This window comes from Geospiza fortis, unplaced genomic scaffold (assembly GCF_000277835.1).
Source record: "Geospiza fortis unplaced genomic scaffold, GeoFor_1.0 scaffold11, whole genome shotgun sequence".
NCBI lineage: Eukaryota > Metazoa > Chordata > Aves > Passeriformes > Thraupidae > Geospiza > Geospiza fortis.
In genome coordinates this window covers 14,415,879-14,442,957 of record NW_005054304.1, presented here as the reverse complement: position 1 = coordinate 14,442,957, position 27,079 = coordinate 14,415,879, and the positions used below count along the sequence as shown (strand labels likewise).

Genomic DNA, 27,079 nt, shown 5'->3' with positions numbered 1-27,079 from the left:
TGCCATATGTGGAGAAGGACCTGGGTGAGCATCTACATTTTGAATACTTACGCACATTTGCTTAAGGCCTTGGATTGTACTTTTAGATGTGTGAACTTTGTGCTATTCAGGAAACATACATTCTCCCCTTACAGTACTAACAATAAACTTAATTCTGAAAGAGAGTTGAGCTGGTAATTAAATCTTCATTGATATGTGCATGCCTCAAGTGTGCTTGTAATGGTATTTAAGTGTAAGTGCAGTATGTCTTTTTTTTTGCTCCATTATAACAAGGAAATGATGAGTTTGATAGTAATGCAATGCAGAAGTACCTTATACTTAAAATTCTTCTGTTTTCTTTCTCAGCATTATATTGGTTGTTCTTGATAACTTTGCCTATTTGTATATGGATTTAAAAGGCACATTTTTTTGAAACTCTGTATAGCTCTCTATTTGACTTTCTTATTGAGGATTTTTTTTTTGTAATTGAGGAATTTTTTTTATTGAGGAATTATATTTTTCCACATGAAACTGTGGAAAACCTACATTTCCAATATGTAAATATGATTGTTTTCTGTCTGTTAAGGGTGGAATCACATGATCTTTTGGAACTTCATTTCCTGAGAAGGGATACATGGGTATAAAAGCCATGACTGTGTTTTACAACATATAACAGGTATAAAGCCAGTGAAATGCCAATTTTTTTGTGGTAGTGATGAAACTTACTAAATGTACCTGATTTCCAAAATGTCCTAGCAACAGAACTGTTTAACTGAAAATTTGTAACAAAGTGTTTCAGGCTATTGCTTCCCTAAGACAAGTGGGGAATTGCTGCTGATTTTCTTTGCATTACTTAGAGTGAAGTGTGAGGGTGATCAAGTCAAAACTAAGATTTGATCTCAGAACTAATTAGTTGTAGCTCTCCTGTGTTTTGGCTTGGATTTTTTTATATAGCTTAAATTTTCGGAGGTTTGAAAACTAAAAACTGTCTTAAGTTTTTCTTCCAAAAATGTGAACTCATCAAATCAGGTATTCTAAATCTTAGCAAAAGGTGCTGACAGCATCAGGCCTAGAATATTTTATCAGAAGTTAGAAAGAACCTTTAAGAAAGAATTGGTTTATCAAGCGTGGATCTCAGTTCTCTAAGATGAGAAAATATGGGATGAGTTACAACAGTTGCCTAGTTGCAGTAGTACTTTGGTTCAGCCAAAGAAAACATACTTCTGGTCCGCTTTCTTCTGTTTTGATCTGCTAACTGTTGCTCCTTACCTTGCAGAATAAAAAGGTGTGATGTGAGATTCTCAAATCTGGTTCACCGTATGCTCACAGTTCATAGAAGTGCAAAGCACAGGAAAGCAGAGTCTGGCAAACAGCTGGCACATTCTGTTATGTTTATGGGTTTTTGTAAGATTGTGTGCCAGAAAGGACCATACTCAGAAAAGATGCTCAGATAGAAGGCTTTGAACACACTTCTTGTCGAAACAAAGTGATGGTACTTGGTCTTTTTACAGAGAGTAGCATACTTTGCTATACAAATTGGCCACAATTCTGCAAAGGAAGAAAAAGAGTTTAATTTGAGATCATAGGATTCAAGACCAAAAGCTTAGGAAGAGGAATTAAGTATTTTTATATAGTTTAAATTATTGAACTTTAGTTAGCATTGGAGAAATTACCTTTGTGGTGTTGATAATTTTAGAATATACCACTGATTCTGTTTGATTTTAACAGATCATCTCAATTGAAAAGCCAGCATGTCAGATCTTTATTTTTTTCCTCTTGTGAGAAAATAAAATCTTAGATCTTGGTTGGCACTCATTAACATACCATAAACATGTGCCTCACAGAAAATGCCACCTGGGCCATTGTGTGGTTGTTTCCTGCTCTTTGTTAAAGGTGAGTAGAATTAGCTTTGCTCTCGGAATACTTGATTCCTCCATGGCAGACACAGAGCAGCGATGGGTGAGAGCAAAGCTCCATGCAGAGGAGAATGCTGTCCCGTGTGGTGGGCTGTCAAAGTTTACCCTCTTACTGTGAAGGAATTAATGTGTACGTGGGAGAGGAAGAGAGGAGAAGGAGGCACTTGTGGTTAAATCTCCTGCAGTTGTGATCTTTTTGTGTTGATATTAGCAAAACATTGCAAGAAAAAGCTGAGAGCTTCAAAGTGTTGAGCTTTTTAAAACTTCCAGCTGGAAAAAGGAATGCTCAGACTTAATTTTTAGGCTTTTTTAAGTTTTAGGCTTTAGCAGTCAGTTGTTTTCCAGTTTCAGGTGTTGCTTTTTTATTTTTATTTTTATTATTTATATTTTGCTTGTTTGTTTGTGGTTTTGTTTTGTTTTTTTTCTGTTTAGTGATTGCTTTTCCAATAGTGGAAAGTAATCGGTTCTATGTTCGGACTATGGATAGATTCCAAAACTAATTTTTAGAGTTTTAAATTTTGTCATTAGTTTTATAGGGATTTTGGCTTTTTCTTTTTTTTTCTTTTAACAATGGACAGCATTGAAAAGTAAGGTACAACCAGATTGACATTTTTAGCATCTTTTGTGTGTTCAGTTTTTGATTTGGATATATTTTAAAGTTGAGGCCAGTGTTGATAAAGTATTTGTAAAACATGTTAAAATTTGGGGATAATTCTTACTTATATGAGAAGGCTTGATTTGTTATAGAGAGTTTGCCACTTTGGGGACACTTCTACACTACTTGTTTTTGAGCAGCAAAGTGAGATAGTGCCTGTTTTCTCCTGCAAGGGAACTGCAGCTATTTAGAAGACAGCATCAGGCAGTGCTTTCAGTTTAAAAAAAACATGGGCAACTCTCTTAATCATCAGGTAGAATGATGAGAAATGAAACAGCTCTCATGTGTTGATGTGCAGTGTAATGAATAACTGTACAGCTTGAGTCCTTCATTTCAAGATTGAGTTCCATTGAGTGGAGCAAGTGGGTTTTGGAGTGGTCCTGAGTGTCTTGCAAATAACCCAGCAGTCCCCAGAGGTCTGAGATAAAACAGTTTCCCTTAGCTAAGCAAGCAGGTAACTTAAGGACTTTTCCAGAATGTCTGAATGTAAATACACCATACCTGTTTTTCAAAGCAAGGGAAGGGAGCTCATTAGGCACAATTGGATGAAGTGACTTTACTTTCAGTTGCTCTTTGGGAGATTTTTTCCTAAGCAGGTCAGAATATATCTGCAGTAAGCTGTGATCTGGTTTTTAAGCTATATTATTTCTGATTTTCTTTCTAATTTTTAGTTTCTGTATCACCAGTAAGGGTTGGTTGTCGTAGGATTTTTTTTTTGGTGTTAGGGTGATAGGATAGTGGAAAGCAAAGAAAATAAAGGTGAAAAAAGAAAAAAAATAAAATTGACTGTAACCTTTGATTGTTGCAGTTTTCATATTTTTAATGTGTTTTGTATTCTGTAATAAAGGGTGGATCATACTTTTTTTCCTTCATGTGCCCTTTTTGGATACAGTTTTATCACTCTGCTGTATGGGTTCCTGTGCTTGTTCCTGCAGCAGTTCATTTCAGCCTGTTACCTTTTTATATTAGCATCGGAAATACCTATTCCTTTGTGTTATTGTTGCAATACTAGCTTTACAGAAATTTATTTGACAAGTGGGAAAATTGTAATCATGTAACTTCATTTCCAGATCTTCAGTTCATTAGCCAACTTGGCTAAAATCTATAAAATGTACCAGTTCTATTCACTTTGAAGTTTTAGTAGCATTTTTGTTGTTGTTGGAAAAGTTTCCACTGTTAGTATTGTGTTCCCCTGAGAGAATTTGTAGCTTGCAAGAAATCTTATTGGTATGCAGACTGTAATATCCCAGGCTTTGTATTATGCTGTGTTGTGCCATAATAGTTTTATGTCTGTTTCCATTTGACATCTCAATTAGGAGCTTATTGGAATCACTGGTTTCCTTTTTGAAACTCTCTGTTTTCAGTCTGCCCATGAAAACAAAATTATTTTCTTGTTAGCAGACATTAATTTGAATATAAAAATTAGTTTGGTTGTCCTGGAGAGATTTTTCTGCTCTTTGCCCCAAGAGAGTTTCTTTCTTTTAAAAGAAAAATCTGTTGCGGATGAGTGGAAGGTGTGATGGCCATAATAGTCTCGCATCTTTAAGTGAAACAGTGTGTGTAGAACAGACTTTGTTTGTATTGCATTGCAAAGAAGGCAGGATTTTGGTTCATGCATCACATTTCGAGATACCCCATGCATCATCTGTCTATTACACCTCTCTCTGGCTTTGTGAATTTTACTCTGGGAACTTTTAAATGCACTATTCCTTTTAAATACACTATTCCAGAATAATTGTAGTTAGTTTTCTGGGGTTTTTACTATTATTTTTTAAAATTTAAATATATTCCTGTGGACATTTGAGTTAATTATAATGTAAGATCAGATCTAAAACGTGTGTCAGTTTTTAGAGTGCAGCAGAGACAGTATGTTAACCCTGGCATGAATGTGATTGTAGCTGTTCACCTTTCAGTTATTCCTAATCTCTTTTTTCTTCAGCATGACTTTTGTTGCATATCCCAATGGGGAATATTATTTGTATGTTAAAACCAGATTTAGATCATAGTGTTACAATAGTCTTGGAAGAAAATAGGAAGTTATCTGCCAATTTGATATGAGAAAAGGCATTTTTGTATTTTGATAAAGTTGAGGAGCCAATACATGTGCCTGGATTGCCATTTTCTGACCAATTCTTTCATTTGTTCATGGACAAATTTACAGGAATTGAATCACCTCACAGGAATTAGATCACCATTGCTTGTAAAGATCTTTTCTTCCCACCTGTAACCAGTTTTTTTGATTTACAGAAGAGGCAGCTGTTAGTGCAGATTCTTTTCTCATTTAGATACTGAGTGGGAGGGAAAAAGCACTCTGCTGCAGATATGAGTGATTGTAACTGTTTTTCATCATCCTGTTGCCATTATTTGAGCTCTTGTGTTTAGACACAAATGTTCCTGAGAAGGAAGGTAGGCCAGATTTGGTAGCTTTCAAAAAATAAAGGCTGTACACAAGACATAACTACTTTCTGGAACATTAGTGAAACATTAGTAAATGGTGAATACCATAAAAGGTTAGACAGCATTTTTTTGTGCTCTTTGTTGGTCTTTTGTGTTCCCTGCTTCTTTGTTATCTGTGTGCTGGCCCTTCCATTTCAGTGGGTGCAAAATCAAATAGTCAAAATTGGTGCTAAAATAACTCTGAAGTGTAAACCTCTAATAAAAGTTGTTTTTATCTGAGATAAGTAAAAATACTCATGAATTATGACTATTAAAAGTAAAGCGGTAAAGTCTTAATATATGCACAAGCACAATGTATGAAGTATTCAGTATATTCTCAATAAATTTATTGGAAACATTTGGAAATTTTTGTGGCATGATTCCATTTTCTTAGTCTCAATAAAATTTGATATACACTTAATTTTTTCTTTAGTTAAGCCCAGGATACAGTGTTTTCCTGTCCAATCTTTCCCCTTTTATTTCCTTCCACATTCCCCCCCCCACCCCTGCTGCCCCCCAACATTTTCCCCGTTTCATGAAGGAAGAACACATTTTCTACTGCTGGGAAGAAAAATAACTTTTCTTTCAAAGCACTTGAAAGCAGCTGTCAAACATCAGATTCGGTTTAACGTTGCTTTTTGTTTGGACTTTGTGTTAAGAGGTAGGAGCCCAGCTTTTCACTTAGCAAATTTTTTTGTTCAGCAACAGATTTGAGAACTGCTTGACATGGTAAGAGATAATAGTGTTATTACGTTAAGAAGTCATTAATTTTAGGCTGTTGTTTGTCTAGGTTTTTATCCCGTTTTTTGGTAAAGATGGCAGCCAACAATGCAGTGCTGAACAGACTGGAGCAGAAGGGTGCAGAGGCTGATCAAGTTATTGAGTACCTCAAGCAGCAACTTGCCCTGCTCAAGGAAAAAGCCAGTAAGGATTTATCTATCTTATGCTAAACCTATTAACCAGAGGGTTAACAGTAAATGTACATAGCAGAAAATGAGAATATTTGGTGTGTCAACCTTTAAAGCATTTCAAGTTCTCCAAGATAAACCTTGCAATTGTAGCCCCACTTGACTGTCATGTGGGCTGTAGGGGTTTTGTTCTTGTTTGGTTTGGGTTTTTTTTGAAGCTGCTTATTCTGAAATAGAAGAGGTGTGGATGAGGAAGAATTAATACACAAATTATGGAAATTTCATAGAACATAATACCATTTGAAGAGACAAAAGGAGTTGGAAAGAATACGAGACTATGCCTTATCCTGAATTAAGTATTGATTTTTCACAACTATGGCATTCTCACAGGAGTGTCATAGCTTCAGTTTTGATATTTTGTACTCAGCTGTATCAGTGAACAAAGGTGCTCTGTATTACAAACATCATCAAGGTTTTTCTGTATGTTTCTCAGAGTTTTTTCTTGTGATTCTGTGTAGGGGACGGAGAAGATAGCATATTGAGAGGCAATTTGATTATGTAACTATTGTAAAAATGTCTATTTCATCAACAAAGAAAATAATTCCTAAGTATTTCTGATTATATACTCCTTGAAATTTTTCACTTTTGTGCTGTTTGGCTCACCATGTTTCACTTTTCTTTAAAAACAAACCTCTCTGTCCAAAGTGACGAATGCTAGTTACTGAAACCTGGTTTTTTTTTTTAATGTGTCACCTCTAGTCTTGCAAGCATCTCTTCGAGAAGAGAAGAAGCTCCGTGTAGAAAATGCTAAACTGAAGAAAGAAATTGAAGGGCTGAAACAGGAGCTGATTCAGGCTGAAATTCGAAATGGAGGTGGGGGAAAAAAGTGCTATTCTCATACAAATTGATGTAGTTAGCACAAAACTATCTTAATTCTTCTTGATTTTTATTGTTCTGCATGTGACGCTATGGTATTTCTTACAAATTCTGGATTTTCCCTGATTCCGTGCCTATGAAAAGTTACTTGATTCCAACATTTTAATAAGCTACAGGCCTGACAGATCTATATACTAAACTTAATCAGACATGGAACTAGTTCTTTGTATTTTTTTGTTCAGTGCCTTGCATAATAGGCCATAAACCTCACTGATGACAATGACTCCTTGTAATTCTGTAGAAATTGCTACATGTCTAACTCTTCTTGCTACTTTGAATATTTAATCTAGCATGGCTGAAAAATCACTATGGAAAGATCAAAGTACATGGTGCATGGTACAGATGGTCAGGGACTTTCTAGGAAAGCTGTGGTTATGTAAATTTATAAACAATGTGTTCTGAATTTATGATTCTGTGCTTTATACCAGCCTTCCATTGGACTTACTCTTTCTTTGCTCTCCTCTATGTGGTTCTATTCAGTTTATACCATCATTATATACTTCATAGTAACAAAAAGGAAAGAGGAAAAAAACCCCAAAACTGAAATGTTTCAGATACACTGTGTTGTCTTTTAAAATTATTGCCAAAAAGTCCTCTTCTGCCCTCAAAAGTTATTGCTATTAACCCATGCTATCAGAATTCTAAATTGTTTAAGATAGTATCCAGTGTATCTGGACGCTGGCATTTAGCTTCACTGAAGGTTTAACTGATGTAAAAGCACGTTCAGTCTTCAAAAAGATTAACATGTTGTGAATACAGAGAATTCTTTTTCTCCTCTGGACACCGAAAAAGCCTTTTCATGTACTAAACCAAACCATTACTTATATTTCTTTGTTGTCTTTTAGTCTGCAGCAGTTCTTGACAAATGTGGGATATTTCACAGAATCTGATGTGCTTGAGAAAGGTCTGAAGGTATATTGGTCCAAGATGGCAGAGGAAATACTTGGTGTGCATCTTCCTTTAGTTAGCTAGTTCATCTAAGTGGTAGTAGGACTATATTCAGATCTTTTCTTTTGAAGGGAGTAGATGTGTGTTAGATCTGAAGGGACTAAGTATTTAAGCACAGAAATTAGATGGACATGGAAGATGAAAAATACCACAAGATGTTTTTTCAAAAACCTGAGAAACAAAGACTTTCCCCAGCTAGCAAGCAAGTGGTTGTTGGTATAACAAATTTCATATTCAAATTATTTTAGAAAGCTGTTTATAAGAATATAATTTGTGCAAATCACATGTGTGTTGAAGAGGACAGGCTTCAACTAACAAAGTGCAGTTCTTCAGAAATGTTAGATATCTGAAATGAAAAACAAAACATGTATTCAGTTTATGTATTCAGAATGGAGAATTCTGTCGTGGTGACACCAGAAGAATGTATCAGTTGTAAATGATAAAACACTGAAAGGATTGAAAGGAACTTGAAAAGATCCTCTCATCTATCCTTGCTTGGGAAAGGGAGCCTTGATGGTACTACCTAGTGCACGGATGATGCTTACCCTGTACAATTATTGGGTTAAAAGCCTTGATGAGATTCTTGAAGAGCAGAATGTAAAAGAGAAGTGCTTCTTACACTTCCATCTGGTGAGACTGATAGTGCAATGTCAGAATTACGTATCAGCAGTTTAAAAAGAGCTGTTGAAGGTAATGTGGAGAATTTAGGGAAAAGAGAAATCAGCAGATCACATTAGGGCTGCAGGTAATTTTGTTTTATTCAGGCTCAAGTTTCTTAAGTTAATCATAAGAGTTGATGGATGATCTGAATATGCTATAAAAATGTTTTTGTGCATAACTCATTTATGGAATAGTCTCCAGTATGACAAGAGCTAGTAGTTATAAACTGAAACTAAACATATGGGAAATAGGGAATTGGTAGAAAAAATAACTAGATGATGAAATCAGCTGGAAAAAGAGATGTTATTTGCTTATATATTTTCTTGCATTTAGGACGTTTTCACATTTAAAAATGTGTAATCAAACACTTCATTTTTATTGATCATAATAATCATATATAGATTAAGTTCTGAAACGTGTTTTGTAATGTGGTTCACTACTCAGCGGTTGTGGTTTAGTGTATTAAGCAAAATTTTCAGTTCTCTCTGCTTTTTCATCTACATTGTACATTTAAAAATGTCAGTGTTCCAGGTTCTGGTGCTGCCCCTAACTTTTGTGATTTTGGTTTTAGTAAAGCAGGTTGCAGTTCCTACTGGTACAACCCTTTCTACAGCTTCGTTTTCAGAGAATGTTCCACAACCTACAGCAGTTACAGCATCTTCTGGTTCCAAAGATCAAATTAAAGGTGAAGATGAAGAAAAGAAAAAGAAAGAAAAAGTAGAAAAAAAAGGTACTTATGTCTGATAGACAGTTGAGGTATTTAATTTATGCAAGTGCTTTTGCACGATTTTGAGGAAAAAAAAGCTTTCATACAGCTACAGTAGGAAGAGTCATGTGCTAGCTCTTAAATCTTGAATATACTTGAAGCTAGTGACAGTTGTCAGGTAAGCTACAGATTCTTCATTGCATGGGATACATGCCAAATTCTGTTTAATGTGAATGCACTTCCTCATTTAAAAAACCACCACCAGCAAAAAACAAGGCATGTCTGTTGGACACCTGTACTTCTGTGCAAGTGTATCTTGTAACTTACTATGTTTTGCAATCATTCTCTTATACAGATTATTAATAATTTGCTATGATTAGATTTGTACAGATTACAGAATTTAGATATTATGATAGTGCACGGTCTCGTTTTTTCCTGGTGAGCTGTACAGCTACTTATAAGCTATTTTATATTTTTTAATGTATTTCAGCCTTTGACACCTTAATATTCCACAGAGCTGTAAATACAAAAAGCGGAGGCCACATGTCATAGCAGGGAATTAATTTTTTTTCCCTCAAGTATTCAGCAGCTACAGAGCAAACACTCAGTAAGGAAAAATAAAACTTTCTATATATGATGAGGGGAAGTACAATACAAGTAGCTTAAGTTCAGTCAGACAATATTCTGGGTTGAAAGGGACCCACAAGGATCATCAATTCCACCTCTTAAGGGAATGGCCCATACAGGGGTTGAACCCACAAATTTGGTGTTACTAGCACCATGCTTTGACCAACTCAGCTCATCTCATATGGAAAGCAGTGTTAGACTTTTGTCTTAAGCTGAAATATAGCACAAACATTAAATAGTAGTCCTGCACAGGCTGTTTCTGTGGAGTTCAGCATCTGTTGTAGGTATTGCATTTAACAGTTGAAGTAACCAATACGTAAAATTGGTTTTTAAGTCTAGAAATTGGTGAAATGATGGACTATCTCAAATCCCTTTGCTTTCTGTCACCTATGTCATCTCTTTCCTCTCTGGTTGTTTTCATCTTCTTTGTTCTACTTCTTGCAAACCTTATCTGTATGATTTCTCTGTATATGGATTCTGGGCTGACTCTGACACTGGCCAGAGGAGTGAATTTTTCTCCTTAGCCTGTGGCATTGAAATGGATATTTTCTATGTGTCTGTGTGTATACACACCATGTACACATTTGCTGTGTTCTCTTTTGAGGAAAGACTTCATTTCTCTTGTAGAGGAATGTCATGGAGAACAGTGTGGAATTATACCAAGGATAAAATTAGCAGGTCTTTGAAATTATCTTAGGTATTTTATGTTAGCTATTTTGATTGGGATTTTTATCCAGTTTCTCTTATATTATTGTATATACAACTGATTTTATTAATCAAATTGTCAATTACATTAAAAACCCAGATCTCTAGAGCTTTTCATCATAAATGAGCAAGTATTTTTGAAGAGCTGTTGCTTATATTAAAAAAAATGCCTTTTTGTTATTGAATGTATCATTTAATTTCATGCCTGTACTAGAAGAATGATGAATGAAATCAAATTGCACATTGTGTCCACTTTACCCTTTTTGCTCCCTTAAGAAGGGAGTTTAGTTTACATTAATATGTAAGTTATCTTGGATGAAAGAATAACAGAATATGCTTATTTAAGGTAAGCACATCTTAGACTTTTTTAATCTCCCAGAGATTATAGCTGTTAAACAAGTCTTTAATGTCTCCAAAACAGCACAGTCTTATCTATAAACTGCATGTAACTTGCTCATCTCGAAAGGAATATTGCATATTTTATGATTCCATGATTTATATAAGCAGCTGAGTATGGGGAGTGTTGCTTCACTGTTGTTTTATACTACATAGTCTTTTGTGTGGTGATCATGGGGTAAAGACACCACACCAGGGGAATCTCATAAGCCATGAGCATTTTCATGCACTCTTGTGTTTGGGCTGTGCAGAATGTTGGCTAATGTCATCTTGAAGGGTTGCATTGCAGCTGGGACAGTGCAGCTGCAGTGACCTCACAGCTCCTGACTGTGTACCACGCTGATAAGCACTTGTAACCCATTGGACTGTGATTCCCTACTTTCCTTTTGCTGCTGAAACACCATGGCAAGGCTTACTGGTAATTGCTAATTATTTGAAAGGGATGATCAGCTAATTGATGCAGCCTTTGTCAGAGTATGTGTGTCACACATTAGCTGCACTTAAATTCAGGGTGACTTTGCAAACAGGAGGTGGTAATAATTTTAGGTAATGACATAAATTGAAGTGTGAATGACAATTCACCACTGGAAACTGGTAACAGAGGTGCTAACTCTACTCTTTTGTGTTTTGCACAGAATTTATGCTTATTTCTGAGGCTGTAGCTCACTTTTCCCTCGCAGTAGTCATATACGTTAGTTGTGCTTTTTTAATGTTTATTTCATGGAACAAAATGTTCTCTAATAGGTGAAAAGAAGGAGAAGAAACAGCAGCCAGCTGCTGGAGGTAGCGATGCGAAACCTGTAGATGTTTCTCGTCTGGATCTTCGTGTTGGCTGCATTATTACTGCTGAAAAGCATCCAGATGCAGACACTCTGTATGTTGAACAAGTGGATGTTGGTGAAGCAAGCCCAAGGACTGTTGTCAGCGGTTTAGTGAAACATGTTCCTCTGGATAAGGTATTGACAAAATTATTTACTGATAGCTTTTCCTTTCCTAAAGTATCTTAAGGCATTCATCTGTTTATAGGATATGTTTTTATTCTGCTAAAAGATTTGTACAGTCATGAAAACAAAAATAAAATGCAGATGGAAGTAATACTTAACAACATTTGCCAGAAACCAGAGAAGTACCCTTACCCCAAATCAGTTTCTGATTGCAGAAACTTCTATCCTGGGATCTTATTCCAATTCCTCTGCCATCAGTGCGCACTGAACTCCTAAACTAAACAGATGTTACTCTTCCTTTAGGTTTCCTACTATGTAGCAGAGAAGTCATAGTAACCTTTTTGGTATGATCCAAACTTTTGAAACCTTTGCCTTCCAATTCTCTTTTATAGCCTGTTGAAATATTTGGCATGAAGTAAAGCAGAGAGCATGTAAATTCAACTTAGCTGGCAATGAATAGCTTAAACAACAGTGGAATACAAAATGCATACTTTTACTTCCTTGTGCAGAATAGAATCTGTGTCCATGCTTTTTTCAGTTGATATGCTTTGGTGTTTGACACAGATGGTTTATGGGTGCCTTTGAACAACCTGAGACTTCAAGATTTAGTTTTCCTTTCACACCTCTTCTAGAGGGTGAGAGGAGTTTACTGAAGGTTGTTCCTAAATTTAAATGCAAGCTTGTCATTTAAAACAGTGTTGTGTAGAGCAACTGCAAAATGGATCATGAAGGAATTGATCTTAGTCTGGAAAAAGCTCCACTTTCTTAAATGTCTTTTCAATCCTTATTTGCGCACTGTCCCCATGGAAGACTGCAAGCATAGGAAACAATTAAAATTGTGATTTATTTTTTTTTTATGCTACAGAAAGTTACTGAACCAAAAAAACCCACCTGAATAGAGTAACTATTCTGCACTGATCAACTGATGGTGTCCACTTACTAGATTTGCACTGGGCAAAATCTCAACTTGCTTGCTTTTTAGCAGTCTGCTTTCCAGAAAGCATGTAGAGGAAAACATTAAAAGCTATTCTAAATATACTTAGAAACATCAAGTGTACCGAATGAAATGGCAGCAGGAGTCTTTTCTATTTAATCTTCTTTCTGAGTGGAAAAATAATCTGAAGTATTCATTAACAGAGAATTAGGGATCATCCTTGCACGTTCTTTGAGAGCATTTTTGTTTGCGTGTCTGGTTTCGGTTTTGGCAAGTCTCTATTAAGACAGTAAATTTTTGGGGGCAAGCTTCCATCTTTTTGTGTTTTTTGAAGTGTTCAAAAATGTGAAGGCCTGGCATGTGTCTACTGCCATATATTGAAATAAAAATATATACATCAGATCAAGGACCATAGCCATAAATTTCTTCACAAAAAATTCAGCTGTTTATGATTTTGGTGTTTGATGTGGTAATTTAGCAGTGTTTGAGGCTGTAGTATTTGTATCATCTGATTTTACTTTTGGTTCGGAAATACAGTATGGATCTTCACTAACATTTCAGTATGCAGTGCAAGTTATTTATGGGTGTGAAAACTTCTGGCATGCCCACTTTATATGTGAAATGCTGTGGTTTTTTTGTTCACGTGGTGGTGAAGCCATGTCAGAAGTTGCACCCTCTATTGTCATGAGCAGTTGTGTCACAAGTAACACGGATGTGGAAGGATCTTGGCACAAGGTGCACCATGCCATTGCTGAGCTCTTTTGGCAGCTGGGGACAATGGGGAAATTTCTGAGATGTCAGAAGGAATTGACAGCTTTTCTGCCACTGCATTTGGCTTTTTGAAGTGGATCTCTGTGTGTTCCTAGCATCAATACCTGTTTCAAGCAATTGTTCTTGAAATTCAGGCAGTTCTCCAGTCTCACTTTTTGTCACCTTGTCCTCTTTAACCTAAGAGAACCTCATGTCAGTGATCAGAAGTGAAGAACAGGAATGTAGGGAATGTGTCTTAAACTTAACAAGAAGAGAAGAGGCCACCATCATCCTCCAGAAATGCTATTCTCCAACCATTCATTGTAAGAGGATACATTACAGTACATCTGTTGTGAACTGTATACTCTGATTTTTGTAGCAGAAACTTTTCCTCCACTTGGATGCCTTGAAATCTTTTCTTTCTAGATCATTGTGATGTCCACCCAATAATTAGCCTTTCATTCATTAATTGTTATTCAGTGCTAGATAATGCTACAACTTGCATTTTAGTCACTGACATGTTACAACTGTTTTTTGTGTTTTGTGCTACTTATTTCCATAGCAATAACTTGGGAAATTTTCAGTCAGTGGGCTGGCTTGAAACTGATGCAAGATAACTTGTTCTTATAACTGCTTCATTTTGGCTATATATAATTTTGCTTTTTAAGGTGTTGTCCTTGGAAAATATGCAGTGTCTGAAATAGTTGATCTTATGAGTTTTATTAATTATTAATCCTGCTGGTTTTGTTCAAAGTCTGTACTGTGATGCACAAAGACCAAAATCTAGAAATACTAAATACTTATATATAATGTGCACTGGTAGCATGGGAATTAAGACATCCTTACTTTATCTCTTAAGAATGTTCAGGGTTCAATTTTTATTCTGTTTGAAAGTGTGGTTTGTTTTAGAGTCTAAAGTGTGGCAGTTTTTCTGAACAAAGAGTATTTTCTCTGCTTTACTATTGTAATTATTAAAATAAAACAACAAACAGAGAAACGTTTTACAGGTTTGCACTAAAAAATTCAGTGTTCAGTATATACAGCCATTTTTCGGTGGCTAAAAAACACTCAAGGCATTTGGGTTAACTAAGATAAAATTTAAGATTCAAGTGAGTTCATTATGTAAAAGACCTCTAAGCTTCCAGGATACACTTTGAAATTTTTATCTATGGACCTAACTTGTAGACTTGTTGTTACTTTTAGTATTATCATCGTTAAATTATTATTATCATTAAGTAAAAATTGTTTACTTAATAGTGCTATATTGAAAGTGGATTAAAGCAATTGTCAGTAATGCATAAAGATGGAATGCGAGTGAAATGCCTCATCTGGTTTTTAATTTAATAAATTGAATATTTTATATTTCCATGATAAATATGTCACATTTCAGCATTTAATCCCTTATTCACTGACCAGCTCTTAGGGGGTTTAGATGTTATGTTACTGGTGTCCAGCCATTAAAACTGTGAATCTGTTGCTACGTGCTTCTCTTACGCTTCAGTTGTCATGGTAAGATCTCATCACTGTAATTCTTTCATTGTAATGAAATAATGGGAGTCCTCAAAGCCACGTGCCATTTTAAGTACTCACATCCTTCTGTTTTCCTCCCCCAAGATGCAGAATCGGATGGCAGTGCTACTCTGTAACTTGAAGCCTGCAAAGATGAGAGGAGTAGTATCTCAAGCAATGGTGATGTGTGCCAGCTCCCCAGAAAAAGTGGAAATTCTGGCTCCTCCATCTGGAGCGGTACCTGGGGACAGAATCACTTTTGAAGGTTTTCCTGGTAAGTAGTTATTTGGGAAAATAATAGAAACAAGTATGCCAAGGTAACCTCAGTGTTGAAGCACATAAAGCAGCCTTTTTTTAAAGCTCATTGGGTTTTTGTTGAAATTTTCTGAATTAATTCTTGTTTTTAATTTTTTTTTTTACTGCCATGCTAATATTGTATAAATAAAGGATTGAAAATACTTTATCATCTGTCAAAAATTGTTACTTGATAAAGTTGTATAGAACTTAAATGAAAAATACTCCATTATTTACGTGTCAGTATTTCAGTTTTTATATATATGGATAAACGTACTTGGCAAATTACAACAAACAAATGTAAAGCATCTTTCAGAGTGTCTCAGAGTAAGTGATAAAGTATTAAATTCCTAATTCCAGCTCCTCCCTGTAATGAAAGTGTCAGAACTTTGGGTAGTTTTCCTTTTTTGAGGAAGAAGGGATGGAGGGGATAGAAGGGGTTGGAACAACGTCTCCTGTTCATGAGAAGAGCCTGTAATATTCAAAACGCCAGGGTTTTCTGTTTGTTTGTCTGGGGCAAAGTCTCTTTTTAGGTTTCCAAAGAAAGACATTGGACTTTTTCCCACTTAACTAAATTAATGAATCCATCTTTTTTCAGAATATAAATTAGAATTTTACCAAATTAAACTTTATCAAAAGATGGCTTTTCATCCATTTTTCCATTTCTTCCACCTCAATGAAAATTATTAACTTTTGACCGCATATTGGGAACTCAAAGCATGATAGGTTTATCATGTTGATTTAAAATGCTGTTTATTAAGAGCTGAGTCTAAAAAGAGAAACTAGCATAAATAATCTTACATGTCTCAGATTATGGGAATGCACCTGCAGCACACTGTACATAAGGAGAGTTTCTTCCCTTTCCATTGTTTGAGTTATTGCTGCATCTTTTTACTCATTGTGGCTGTCAATCGTAAAGGAAGTTTGTGTGAGAACTTGGTGCTGCCCTGTCCCATAAAGGCGAGGACACACAGGTGGCTCAGTTGCTGGTGCCACATGGGAGCTGCCTGTAGACTCCTCTCTTACAATCAGTTGCCTAGGTTTGTCCTGCACCCTAGGAAATTAGGAATTTGTGCAGCACAGCCCAAGGCCAGAGCTACTCAGGTCAGCTGTTAAGTGGATCACAGAGGTCTTGGTGAACAGTGCTCTTCTGGTCAGGATCACTCCATCACTTAAACTTGAAAGAACATGCTCCAAATCCCAGTATTTCCCATACTGGGTGAAAGTGTATGTGTGTGCATTTATCAATGAAGTATGCATCTTCAGGAGGAGTTTATTGTTCAAAAGTTGGCTTTCACATGTGAGAAAATGGTGTAACTTTTATTTTCTGCATAGAGCCATATGAACTTTAATAAACTATTGCACTTCTGACAATTTCTAGCTGTACAGCAGAGTTTTGATTTATGAATCTCTTGGCAAGCTCCATGCTTAAACATATTTGCATGAAATACCTTTCAGAAATACATATGTATGTATATATGTATATTTATACTTCTCAAAAGTGAAATTGTGATGCTTAAAAAAAAGATATATTTTGGTTAGAATATGATAAAGGAAGCAATGCTCTATCTAGGTGTTTTATGAAGTTGAAAAATATCTCAGCTTGCTGTGATTTAATGCTCCAATTGAAAATACTTTAAAATAATACTGTTTTAAAAGGAAATCAGACAGGCAGCAATTTTTTTTCAGTTTCCTGTATTAAAAATATATCAAGCTTGCTTGTTGAGATGCAGAATTCGTTAGCTGCACTGAAATCTTAAATGCTTCAGCAATCAATTGCATTGACTAAATTGTAGGAATACTCATTCATGGCTTCTAGTTCTTATCACATCTAGTGAGTAAAGATGGATTAAATGTTGGGCCTTTGTTAGCTGCAAGAATCATAGGTACAAATACACTCACACTGTTATCTGTTGCTGTGGAAATGGATGTGCAAGAGAAGATCAAGTTGTAGAATAAACACTTCCAGTGCATAAGCCCTGAAAAATGATGTACAGGTTCAGCCCTGTTTGCTTAGGTTGAGGGGTTTTTTTTGTTTGCTTTTGTGTAAGGTACAGCCTTCCTCCAAACTTACACCTCAAGTAGCATTTTATATATATATATAATGCAATATACCTGGCATTTGAAAATGTGAGAGCTGGTAGTAGCACTGTTTTCTGTTCACCAGCATATCTGTTCTTGCACATGACTGATGAAGTGAGTTCCATCAAAATTATTGAACTATTTGACTCCAGTTGTGTAGGTTTTTTACATTGGCAAAAAGCTTTCCTAGAGCAATCAGTTATAGAAATGTTTGCTCTAAAATAATTCCCAGGTGTTACGGTATGCAGACACCGTGTTGACATTTTGATCTTTAAAAGATACAGAATAAGCTAAATATGGTGTGTAAGTTGTTCTAGTTCTGAAGTTATGACTTGCAACCAGTAAGACAAGATTTTGTGTGGATTATATCAGTTTTCTTCTGGTGGAGAGCCAAAGACATGGGGCTCTGATAAGTGCCAAATGAAGGTTTTTGCAATTCCTTTGCAAGGTGTATATATCCAGGGCTGTAGATTGTAGTCTGAAATGTGGCACTGTTTTCTACTGCTTCATAAAGAGCTGCTTGGAAAATTTTGTAGGTATGAGATTTAAGCTAGTCATTGACTTTGAAAATTTACTTAATGCTTAATAGTACAAAGTAGAGTGATCTATCTTCTTCTTACATAAAACTTATTTAAAAGAATTTTCAGACTTGTGATTTTACTATCTTGAGTAGGAAGATGCAAAAAAACCCATTGATAGATGGAGACCTACAAAATCATGGTGACATCTGTTTCTCTAAATTTATTTGTTGGGTATTTGTCTTTTGAGTGTTGCTGTTGTAAACAAAATTAGGGGGAAACTCATCGGGAGATGGGGAAGCTCACTGGAGACTGGAAAACTTTCTCAGTTTTTAACAGGGTTGAACATCTATCTTCTACTCACCTTTTTTGTGTTTAAATCTTCTGCTTCTTGGCTGCTGCTGTCTCCTCAAAGACCATCTGGCACTTGCCTGATGCTGTTTCCAGGAGGATAGACTCCTTGTTGTGTCAGATGTCATTTAATTTCACTGCTTAATTGTAACCATTTATATTCTGATCAATTTTTTGTTTTAAAAAGTAATTGTAAAGCATAAAGATTCAGTTGGAGCCCTTGAAGTTAAAATAGAAAGGACAGCTGGGTCTTATTTAAGTTTGAAGTATGAAAGTCTGTGAAGCAACAGAAGCACCACCAGCAGCAATAAAGCAATTCTAAAATGCACACAGCTGTCTATCAAGCAGCTTGGAATCAAGCTATTTTTAAGTCTTCTCTCTCCATTATACAAAATATTCATGAGATACAGACTAATTTTCTTTGGCCATTTTAGTCAAAGTAAACAAATGGTATCTTGTCTCAAAACAATTAAATTTTTTTCTGTATTTAGTGGAGTGTTTACCTAGAACTATCTTGAGTGATATTGAGGAGTGATTTGGTAAGGAATGCTGTTGCCTGGAGTACTGTTCTGTTTTGTTTATTTAATTGATGTCTTTGCCCTCAGTGGAATTTTTAATACTGAAGTGTTTTATACTCCAGTGCATGAATCTTCAAGGTCTCTTGAGCCTTTTTTTGCATTAAGAACTTTATCAAATTTTTATCCATCTTCCCTAGAAAAGGTCTGATTTTTAAACTATCTAAGAATTCTTCTATCATGTGTGTGTAAATTCTACAACCTCCTGCACAGTAATTGCCTTAAGAGGGCAATAATACTTGAAGATTTATAGCTAACTGTGAAGTCTCTTTTCTGATAGCAGTATCAGATACTTTGATGCCACAGGAACCAAAGACGTGTTACTTAAATTAGATAATTAAATTATCATTCAGTTCTAAGAATCACTAGCAATTTAATGAATTACTATCTCTTTAAAAGAATGAAAAGTGGTAAAGCTGGAGTGCAGTGGTTAGCCTGTAGTTAGCAGGTTTTTTTAATCAAAGCTGGAGTGTATGCATGCTTTCCTTCAGCTGCATGCTTACAATCCACTGTGGGGCAAGTGGTATTAAGTAAAGTCACACATCACTCGTCCTTTTGCCCCTTGCTGTGCTGAGATATATTCTTTCAGCAGTTTTTGAACTGTTACAAAGTGGAGAGGTTTCTTGCCTATTATGAAAATTTTTTTGTAATAAAGCTGTGAGATGGAATGATATGTTTAACAAAATTTGGGACCTCTTATTTGGCCCATTTTTGGTAAAAAGAGTGGAAAACTGGTTAAACCATTAAAAGCTTCAATTTATTTTATTTATAGAAACTCTTCTAAAGAATATTTTCTGGGAAGAAGGAATGCAGTGAGGAGAAGGCATAGGAAAATGCACAGCCTAAAGCTCTGGTAGTATTTAAAATTGGTGCCTATGCTAATCTAATATGAGCTCACCACAGATCCCAAGGGAGCTTGACGCAGGATTCCAGGGAAACTTATTAACATCCAAAGCATGTTTTTTATAATAAAAGTCAGGAGGTTTTCTTACTGAAGAAAAGAAATCATGTGCTTTTTATGTTTGAGGAGGGGAAGGAAAATGTACAATGGATCACTTAACATTCTATTTAATCATTTTATTAGTTTGTATGCATGCACTATGGTCTAAATCCAAGTTTGCCTTTGTACATGAACCTGAGCATTAAGCTGATTTATCTTTATGAAAATGCACAATTAGCTCTAAACATTTAATAATTTTTATTTAGTAGTGCAATTATTTAAGTAATTAGAGTATTCAAATTTATTCCTCTGTTTAATATTAATTATAAATATTATATAAAAATTATTAATGTTGTGACTGATTTTTCTTTGAAATACTAAATGCACTCTGGATGTAAAATAACTTGACTGCATTATTAGATACTGCTCTGATAAGGCTAGCTTGCTTCACAGAGAAATCTGGCCTAGTCTGCTTCTCTTGCATATATAGAAACTACAGAATACAGACACCCAGACACTACAGAATACCCATACAGACAGAAATAGTTCAGGTTTGCAGGCATTGGGAATGTAAGTAGGCTGAACTATGGAAAACATTTAAAGGAGAATGCCAATAAGGCATAAGACAGGCTGGAATGACAATAGTGGATTTAACCACTGGTTGATCAGTCAGTCAGGACTTAGCAAGCAGTGATGAATTTCAGCCAACTACTAGAAAAAGATACATTAAAATCCCTGTATTTAGTTTGGTTTGTGTCTGTACTTTGAATTTCATGCTTATTTAAAAATAGGAAAAATATCCTTCACTATGCTATCTAATTTGTTGACAAAATTTCAAAGCATTGGTAGAAAAAGGCTACACTTTGTGGTCATTAGAGATCCTTAAATAATCAGATTTGCTAATGTAGTTAGTTACTGTCAATACCACTAGGGTATAGGTATCTTATTATGATATATCCATGGAAACAGGAAATTGAAGTTTATAAAGACTGAGGCCATAATTGCTGAAACTCTAGGTAATTTCTTCTGCCTCTGTTGTTTTGGGCACCAGAGCTTGTCATCAAACAATACAAAGCATAGCAGAACAGTGTGTAACTCAGGGCTAAAATTATATGTCAGTATTTTACCTCTGGACTATTCTTGTCTAAGTTCAGTACTCCACAACTGTAACAGCATCTGCTAAGTGCATTTAATTTCTTATAAAAACATCATTCATTTCTAAAGTAAAGATGCTGACAAACCTGTCTTGGTGAGCAGTGTACTTCTGTGGTCCATATGTACTTAATTCTTGGGAATTCTTTTGGTCTGTAGTATAAACTAACAGCAATGGTTTAGTTTCTTCCTTTTGACAGTGCTTGTTGTCTGATACAACCTCTTTACCTTGAAAGATCTTCTTTTTCAGAGAGGTTCTGGAGACATTTCCTAGACAATTCCTAATTCCAATTAAAGTTTTCATTTTGAGAATCAAAAGGAATGTTAGGGTTTTTATCCCTTAAAAGTGTGTGCAGCGATGCTGTGTGGGCTGTCATCGATGTGTAAGTACATGGTGCTCTTGTGCTGAGTTGTGTGCTATGAGGTTATTCTTTGTTTTGAAACAGGAGATCCTGAGAAGGAACTTAATCCAAAGAAGAAGATTTGGGAGCAAATCCAACCTGATCTTCATACCAATGACCAGTGTGTTGCTACATACAAAGGAGTTCCATTTGAAGTGAAAGGAAAAGGAGTATGCCGGGCAGAGACCATGGCAAACAGCGGAATCAAATAAATAAATAAATGGTTATTAGAAACTTGTACAGATGTTGAAATAGAAAGTGATGCAAGCAGAATAAAAAACATTAAATGCATGGCTAAGACCTGGGGTTTTTTTGACTTCTTTTCCATAATATGTTACATCTCCAACATTTTGACAATTCACTCATTCACTTGGCTTGTTGTCCTTGAGGTTGTGTGCTGTCAGCAGTTATTAGCCACTCAGTGCTCGTAACTTAATTGCCAAGGCTTGTTTGTGGTGGGACCACAGGCAGGCAAGTAAATTTTCTGGACAGCTTGAAGGTGTAGAGCTTCTATTTAGCAAGAGCTAAAGGAAATAAGGAAAATATTCTGCCGTGTTCCTTGTGTGCTAATTGCAGGACTAGCAGCTGGTTAGTAAAGATCACAATTGTCTTTATTCTTCTAGTCACTTTGTAATAGTTTTTCTCCTCTTCTTCCAAGCAGTTTTCAGGTGTATTGTAAGCCTCTGCTACTTTGTTCTTGCCTGTGTTCTTTCTGTGGTCTGCAGTCAGTTGTAACTGGAAGATTAAACTATGGTAATTTATGCCCTAGGATGTTCAAGTGGACACATTTTCATGTCCCCAGAACTAAACTGTTATAATTTCATTAAGATCAAAGCTGCCACTTTGCTAGAATAGTTCTTTATCTAGTCCACCTAGGTATATCCTTCCAAACCAGTCGGTAGGACTAAGAAATAATTAATAACAGATTCCTGGAGCTAATAAAAAATAAAAAAAAACCTCAAACCCCATAAGACCAGCCTGCAAAAAAACCCAAAAAGCAACCAAACCAAAAAAAATTCTGTTTCCAGTGCTCAAACAGGTATAAAATGAATTGATTTTTTGGTTTGGTTTTAATGTGCTTTTATGCAATGATGTTTTGTACAAAAAGTGCTTTGGTTTTAACAGAAATAGCTTCTTCAATTTTTAGAGTTAGAATTATTTCATAGTAATGTTGTACAAGTAGTCCTCTTGCTAGGCTATTAGCCTCAAAATCATTCTTTTAATTCCTTACTTTCAGTAATATGAAAATAAGTATTTTGGATCCATTTTCAATAACTCTTTTAAGTAGCTATATAGAGATAATTCAGATATTTTTGCATATAATATTAAATTGTTGCTGTACAACCATTGAAACAGTAAATACTATTTTAAATACTAAAATTAAAAACAAACTTGAGCCTTTCTAAATTTTGCAGGCTTTGAACTTCATCCAGTAAGTGGAGAGAAAACAAAATGACAGTGATATAAAATTAAAAGGAACATGCATAAAGAGGATATGAACAGATTTTTTTTTGAATGAGTTTTGTTTGTGCCTGTAAACTTTTAGTTTTTCATGCATCTGGCAATAAGTAATAGTAATTAGTTCTTTTAAATGTGCTGAATAGTATTAAGCACATGGAAGCCATTTTATCTGCCTTGTAAACTGTATATGCTATAATGTCTTATTAAATAAAATCATTGTAGTTCAAGAACTCAGTTATAACTAATCTTGAATCATGGTAGGCAATATTTTTACAACAGATAAATCTTAGCTTTTAGTACTGGAAAGCTCTTTTTAGAAATGGAAGTTCAGAGGAACTTCTGAAGACTTGAAGAATTGAGCAAAGAGGCCTCCTGAGTCTTAACTCATCTCATGCATTTTTTACTTTTTTTTTCTTTTTTTTCTTTTTAAATTTTATTTTATTTTTCCAGATCTGTATTCTGCATGAACTGGAATATACAGTCTGGTGTAGTGCAAAATCCCATTTGCAACTACACACACATTAGGAGCATGATTTTGGATCACTAGCTTGTCTGATTTTGTGGCTAAATCTAGATTTTGAATGCAGTAGTGTGAGGTCCTCTGTGGAAGGCAAATAGTTTGATAAGCTAAAGAGATATTTGTAATTGTGTGTTCAAAGATGTTTGGTATGGATGTGGAGTTTTTCAGTTGATGGCTTTTACTCTTTTATTTCTGTTAGATGCTACCTACTGTAGAAAATAGACAAGTGAGCATCTTAAAGCTAATTTTATTCCTTGCTGTGTTTAAGTAGTACTTGATAATTATTTCTTTGTATGAAATTCAAGAGCTTTCTTAAGACAGTATTTCTTTCCTCTCTAATTATGCTGTTGTGGTTGTCTAGGAAGATGTATTTATGCTGTACTGAGCTCAAAAGTGACAACAGGGTACTTGAGGCGCTCTGCAAATATGTTTCCTCACTGTATCCAGCCTCTTGTGCCTTGTCTGCATGAGTAAGTAGGACTGCAGTGAAATTCTTCCACGTGGGACCCAGAAATTCCTGTAATGAAAAGCAAATTTTAACTAGTTATCTCTTATTTCTTTTCCCCACTCCCATTTCATATGCTTAGTACATTACCAGACCATTTACTTGTATGTTTTTTTTTTTCCCCTGGCAGTAATCCAGTTCATGTTATCAGAGTTGCTGAAATTTCTGGGTCTTTTTTCACCTTTCTGAGGCACTGGCATCCACTTTCAGTGGAAATATGTGGTCATGCAGTACTAGCAGGTCTCTATTCCCTGGCTACAGATGTTAACAGAATGTCTCCAGTTAAAAAATGTTCACGTAAGTAAGGAAAAATGGTTGTTTGGCCATGTCACACATTAGTTTGAAATCAGTAGTTGCCACATATTCATATTGCCACACTGTTTAGAGCTCTTCAAAAAAAAGTTTTTGAAAACGCTGAAGCACCTTTTGTTGAAAAAATAAATGATGAATTTCTATGTAGCATCAACTTCAGTTCCAACTGTGATCCATAAAACTCAGCTATTCTCAGCAATTCAGGAAAAACACAAATCAAATGCAACACCTTAAATAATGGGCCAGAGAGCTTTTCTTCAGCTTCTGTGATTTATCTGATGGAGGAGAATGGAGAGAACAAGCTGTTTTTCTTTCAGAAAGTACAGAAAATTTTAATAGGAATAAGAGAGGTTGGGCTTTAATTTACAGGTGGAAATGGAATTACGACTTTGGGGCAATCCTGCTAACTCCTGTATATGACAAGAAGCCTACCGTGGTGATAAAGGACACTGCAGTGATCTTAACTCTGTAACCTAAATGCTAAGGTATATAAAACTACTTTAAAGGATATGTCTGCTTACTTCCAAGGTAAGTGGGGTGTCAAAAACACCTGGTGTATTAATAGTGATTAATCTGTTTTAGACCCCAGGGATGAAAAATACCAAGCACATACAAAATTTTCCTTTAAGCTGCCCAAGGAAGTGTTGAGTTACCAGTTTCAGAAAGAGAGGAGAGAGCTTTGATTTGCTGAGGACTCAAAATCAATTACAATCTTTGTTCTGAAATTAGTGTCTGCCACTCACAATTCATTAGGCTGTTGGAAAAAAATATTTCACTTTTCTTTTATGGATGAGTCAACTCTTCCATAGCTATTGTCACCTGAAGATGAAAGAGTTGCCATTAGGGCAAAGACTTCTATTTTTTTTGTTTTGTTACCTGGATGAGCTGAACTGTGTCATGGCTTTCATCTGGACACAGAGGCAGGTCAGCCCTGACGACCAAGAGGGCCAAGTGCAGGCCTTGCTCCCCAAAGTGCTGAGCCAGGGCTGCTCTCACGGTGTCCCTCACTTGCTGTTTGCTCAGGGCACTGTGAGGGTAGCTGGGGGTGTCCAGCACTCTGACACGCAGAGCTGACTCGCAGCCGTTCCTCCGGATGAGCCCCGAAATGCGGCCGCTGCGTCCCAGGCTGCAGCACGTGGTCACAGAGCTGGGACAGAGACGGCTCTCGAAGTCTGCACTGCCCAACAGGCTGTTCCCAGTAGCACTTTTGCCAGTCTGAGTCTTTCCAAGCACAACAAGGTTGATAGTCATCTCATTGCTGTCTGCCATTGTCAGTGTTTTTATCCACAAACCTGTCACTAAGTACAAATAACATTAGGTGCTTCAGACAGCTTCGGGGGGTGGGGGGAAGAAGAGGCAAGAATTTCCAATATTCAATGTCTTTTGAGTGTTTTTCCCTGCCTGAAATGTAAAAAAGAGTTTTAGGAAGAAGCAATAATGTTGTGGAGAGGCAACAGAGAGGGGAGGAGTTGGGCAACACACTGTTGCCATTCTGGGACAGTAGTAGGTTAGGAAAAGGAGGCAAACCAGGGAAGGAAGAAAAGAATTGTGACAAATAGGTGCTGCTGTTACTAAGTGACAGTCTTTTAGGATGTAAATATTTACTTGCTTTAGGAAAAAGAATAATCAAGGAGAAGTAGATTTTAAGGGAGCACTTTTTCACAGCTTAAAATATGTTTTTCATCAACTACTACTGATGTCGAAATAGACAGTAGTCTGAAAGGGCTTTCTGATGCAGAAAAATACGTCAATTAAAAAAAAAAGAGGAGAGCTGAAATAGCCAATCTCATGAAAATGAGATTTTGGAAATGTATACTAAAACAACTTACTAGCGCAGTAAGCAGAAAAGAAAAACATGGACTGGTGGATAGAGAGAGGAAGCTGGCTTGGGATCATTTCCAGTTACTCTATTTGTTCATAAACAAGACCTCTCATTCTCTTTGTACTTTTCTGTAACCCAGTATCTGAAGGGGTTTGGGTGTGTGCTGATCGTCTAACAGGAAAACTTCTTATTTAAATAAATTGAGACATGTTTGAGAAGGTAGGACCATACTGGCATATAGTGGATTTTAAGTTTCTGTGACTTGTGAACTTCAGAAAAAATTTTTTTTTGTTTGTTTTAAGATACTATGTTTAGGTACTCATTGAGAGGCCATGGATAATTTCAAACAGGGATTTCTTCCGATTAATTATTTAGGTTCTTGCTGTTCAGTTTAATTTTTCTCTCTCATATAAATTCCATGCCTTAAATGAATATGTTGAAATTACTTCAGTACAACACCAAAGATGCAAGAGCTAGTAACATACTGATTTTGTTATAGTCAGCATTGAATATGTATATGATAAATCTTCTTTACTGGATTCACAGTGAGGTTTTTTTTTGATTTTTCAATGATCAATTTCCTTTTAAGAAATATATGTTATGAAATGGTTGTCTTCAGTTATTTATCAGTCTAGATATGCATTGTACACTTGTCGCATAATAATAGGAAGTAGTGGACATGGATTCATCCATTCCTTTTTTAAATCATAATCAAAGATTTGGTGTTTTTTCCCTGTAAGCAGTCTACCCTTAAATACTTAGATTAGTTTCATTTTGGGTCACTTACCTTATTTTCCCTTAATTTCTTCTTTCATTCAGGCTTCATTCATAAACCAAATGTGCAGTATAGAAAGAAGCTCATATGTGAACTTTGAAACTAACAGCAGCCCCGTACCACGCTGAGACTGTTACGTACACAATAATCTGGTTAATTTATTACTGATAGCTCCTCATTCAATTGCATATGTTTGGTCAGTAATTGGCACAGTAGAATTTTTGTAACTCAGCTGCAAATACTGTTTTTGAAGTCACTTAAGTGATTGCACGATGTTGATATTTTTAAAAGTAAATTAATTCCACCAGCAGTTAAATGTGCAAATGATAAATGTAGTGGTGGGATTCCTTTGTATTGCGAGT

General features: G+C 35.7%; 2 protein-coding genes across 2 annotated transcripts; one reads left to right on the top strand and one right to left on the bottom strand.

The window, feature by feature from the left end:
* The first annotated feature begins 556 nt into the window (after positions 1-556).
* On the top strand, positions 557-21,622 carry AIMP1 (aminoacyl tRNA synthetase complex interacting multifunctional protein 1). The gene is made up of 7 exons (XM_005418171.2): positions 557-655; positions 5,777-5,910; positions 6,654-6,767; positions 9,010-9,168; positions 11,617-11,828; positions 15,115-15,283; positions 21,368-21,622. Exons 2-7 carry the CDS (start codon positions 5,802-5,804, stop codon positions 21,532-21,534), a joined length of 930 nt encoding a protein of 309 aa, XP_005418228.1. The 5' UTR covers positions 557-655; positions 5,777-5,801; the 3' UTR covers positions 21,535-21,622.
* A 1,739-nt stretch (positions 21,623-23,361) lies between these two features.
* Positions 23,362-26,758, bottom strand: GIMD1 (GIMAP family P-loop NTPase domain containing 1). Its single transcript, XM_005418169.1, has 3 exons — positions 26,730-26,758; positions 24,997-25,418; positions 23,362-23,820 (listed from the first exon to the last, which is right to left on the bottom strand). The coding sequence occupies exons 2-3, from the start codon at positions 25,387-25,389 to the stop codon at positions 23,551-23,553; spliced, it is 663 nt and encodes a 220-aa protein (XP_005418226.1). The 5' UTR covers positions 25,390-25,418; positions 26,730-26,758; the 3' UTR covers positions 23,362-23,550.
* Positions 26,759-27,079: the final 321 nt, after the last annotated feature.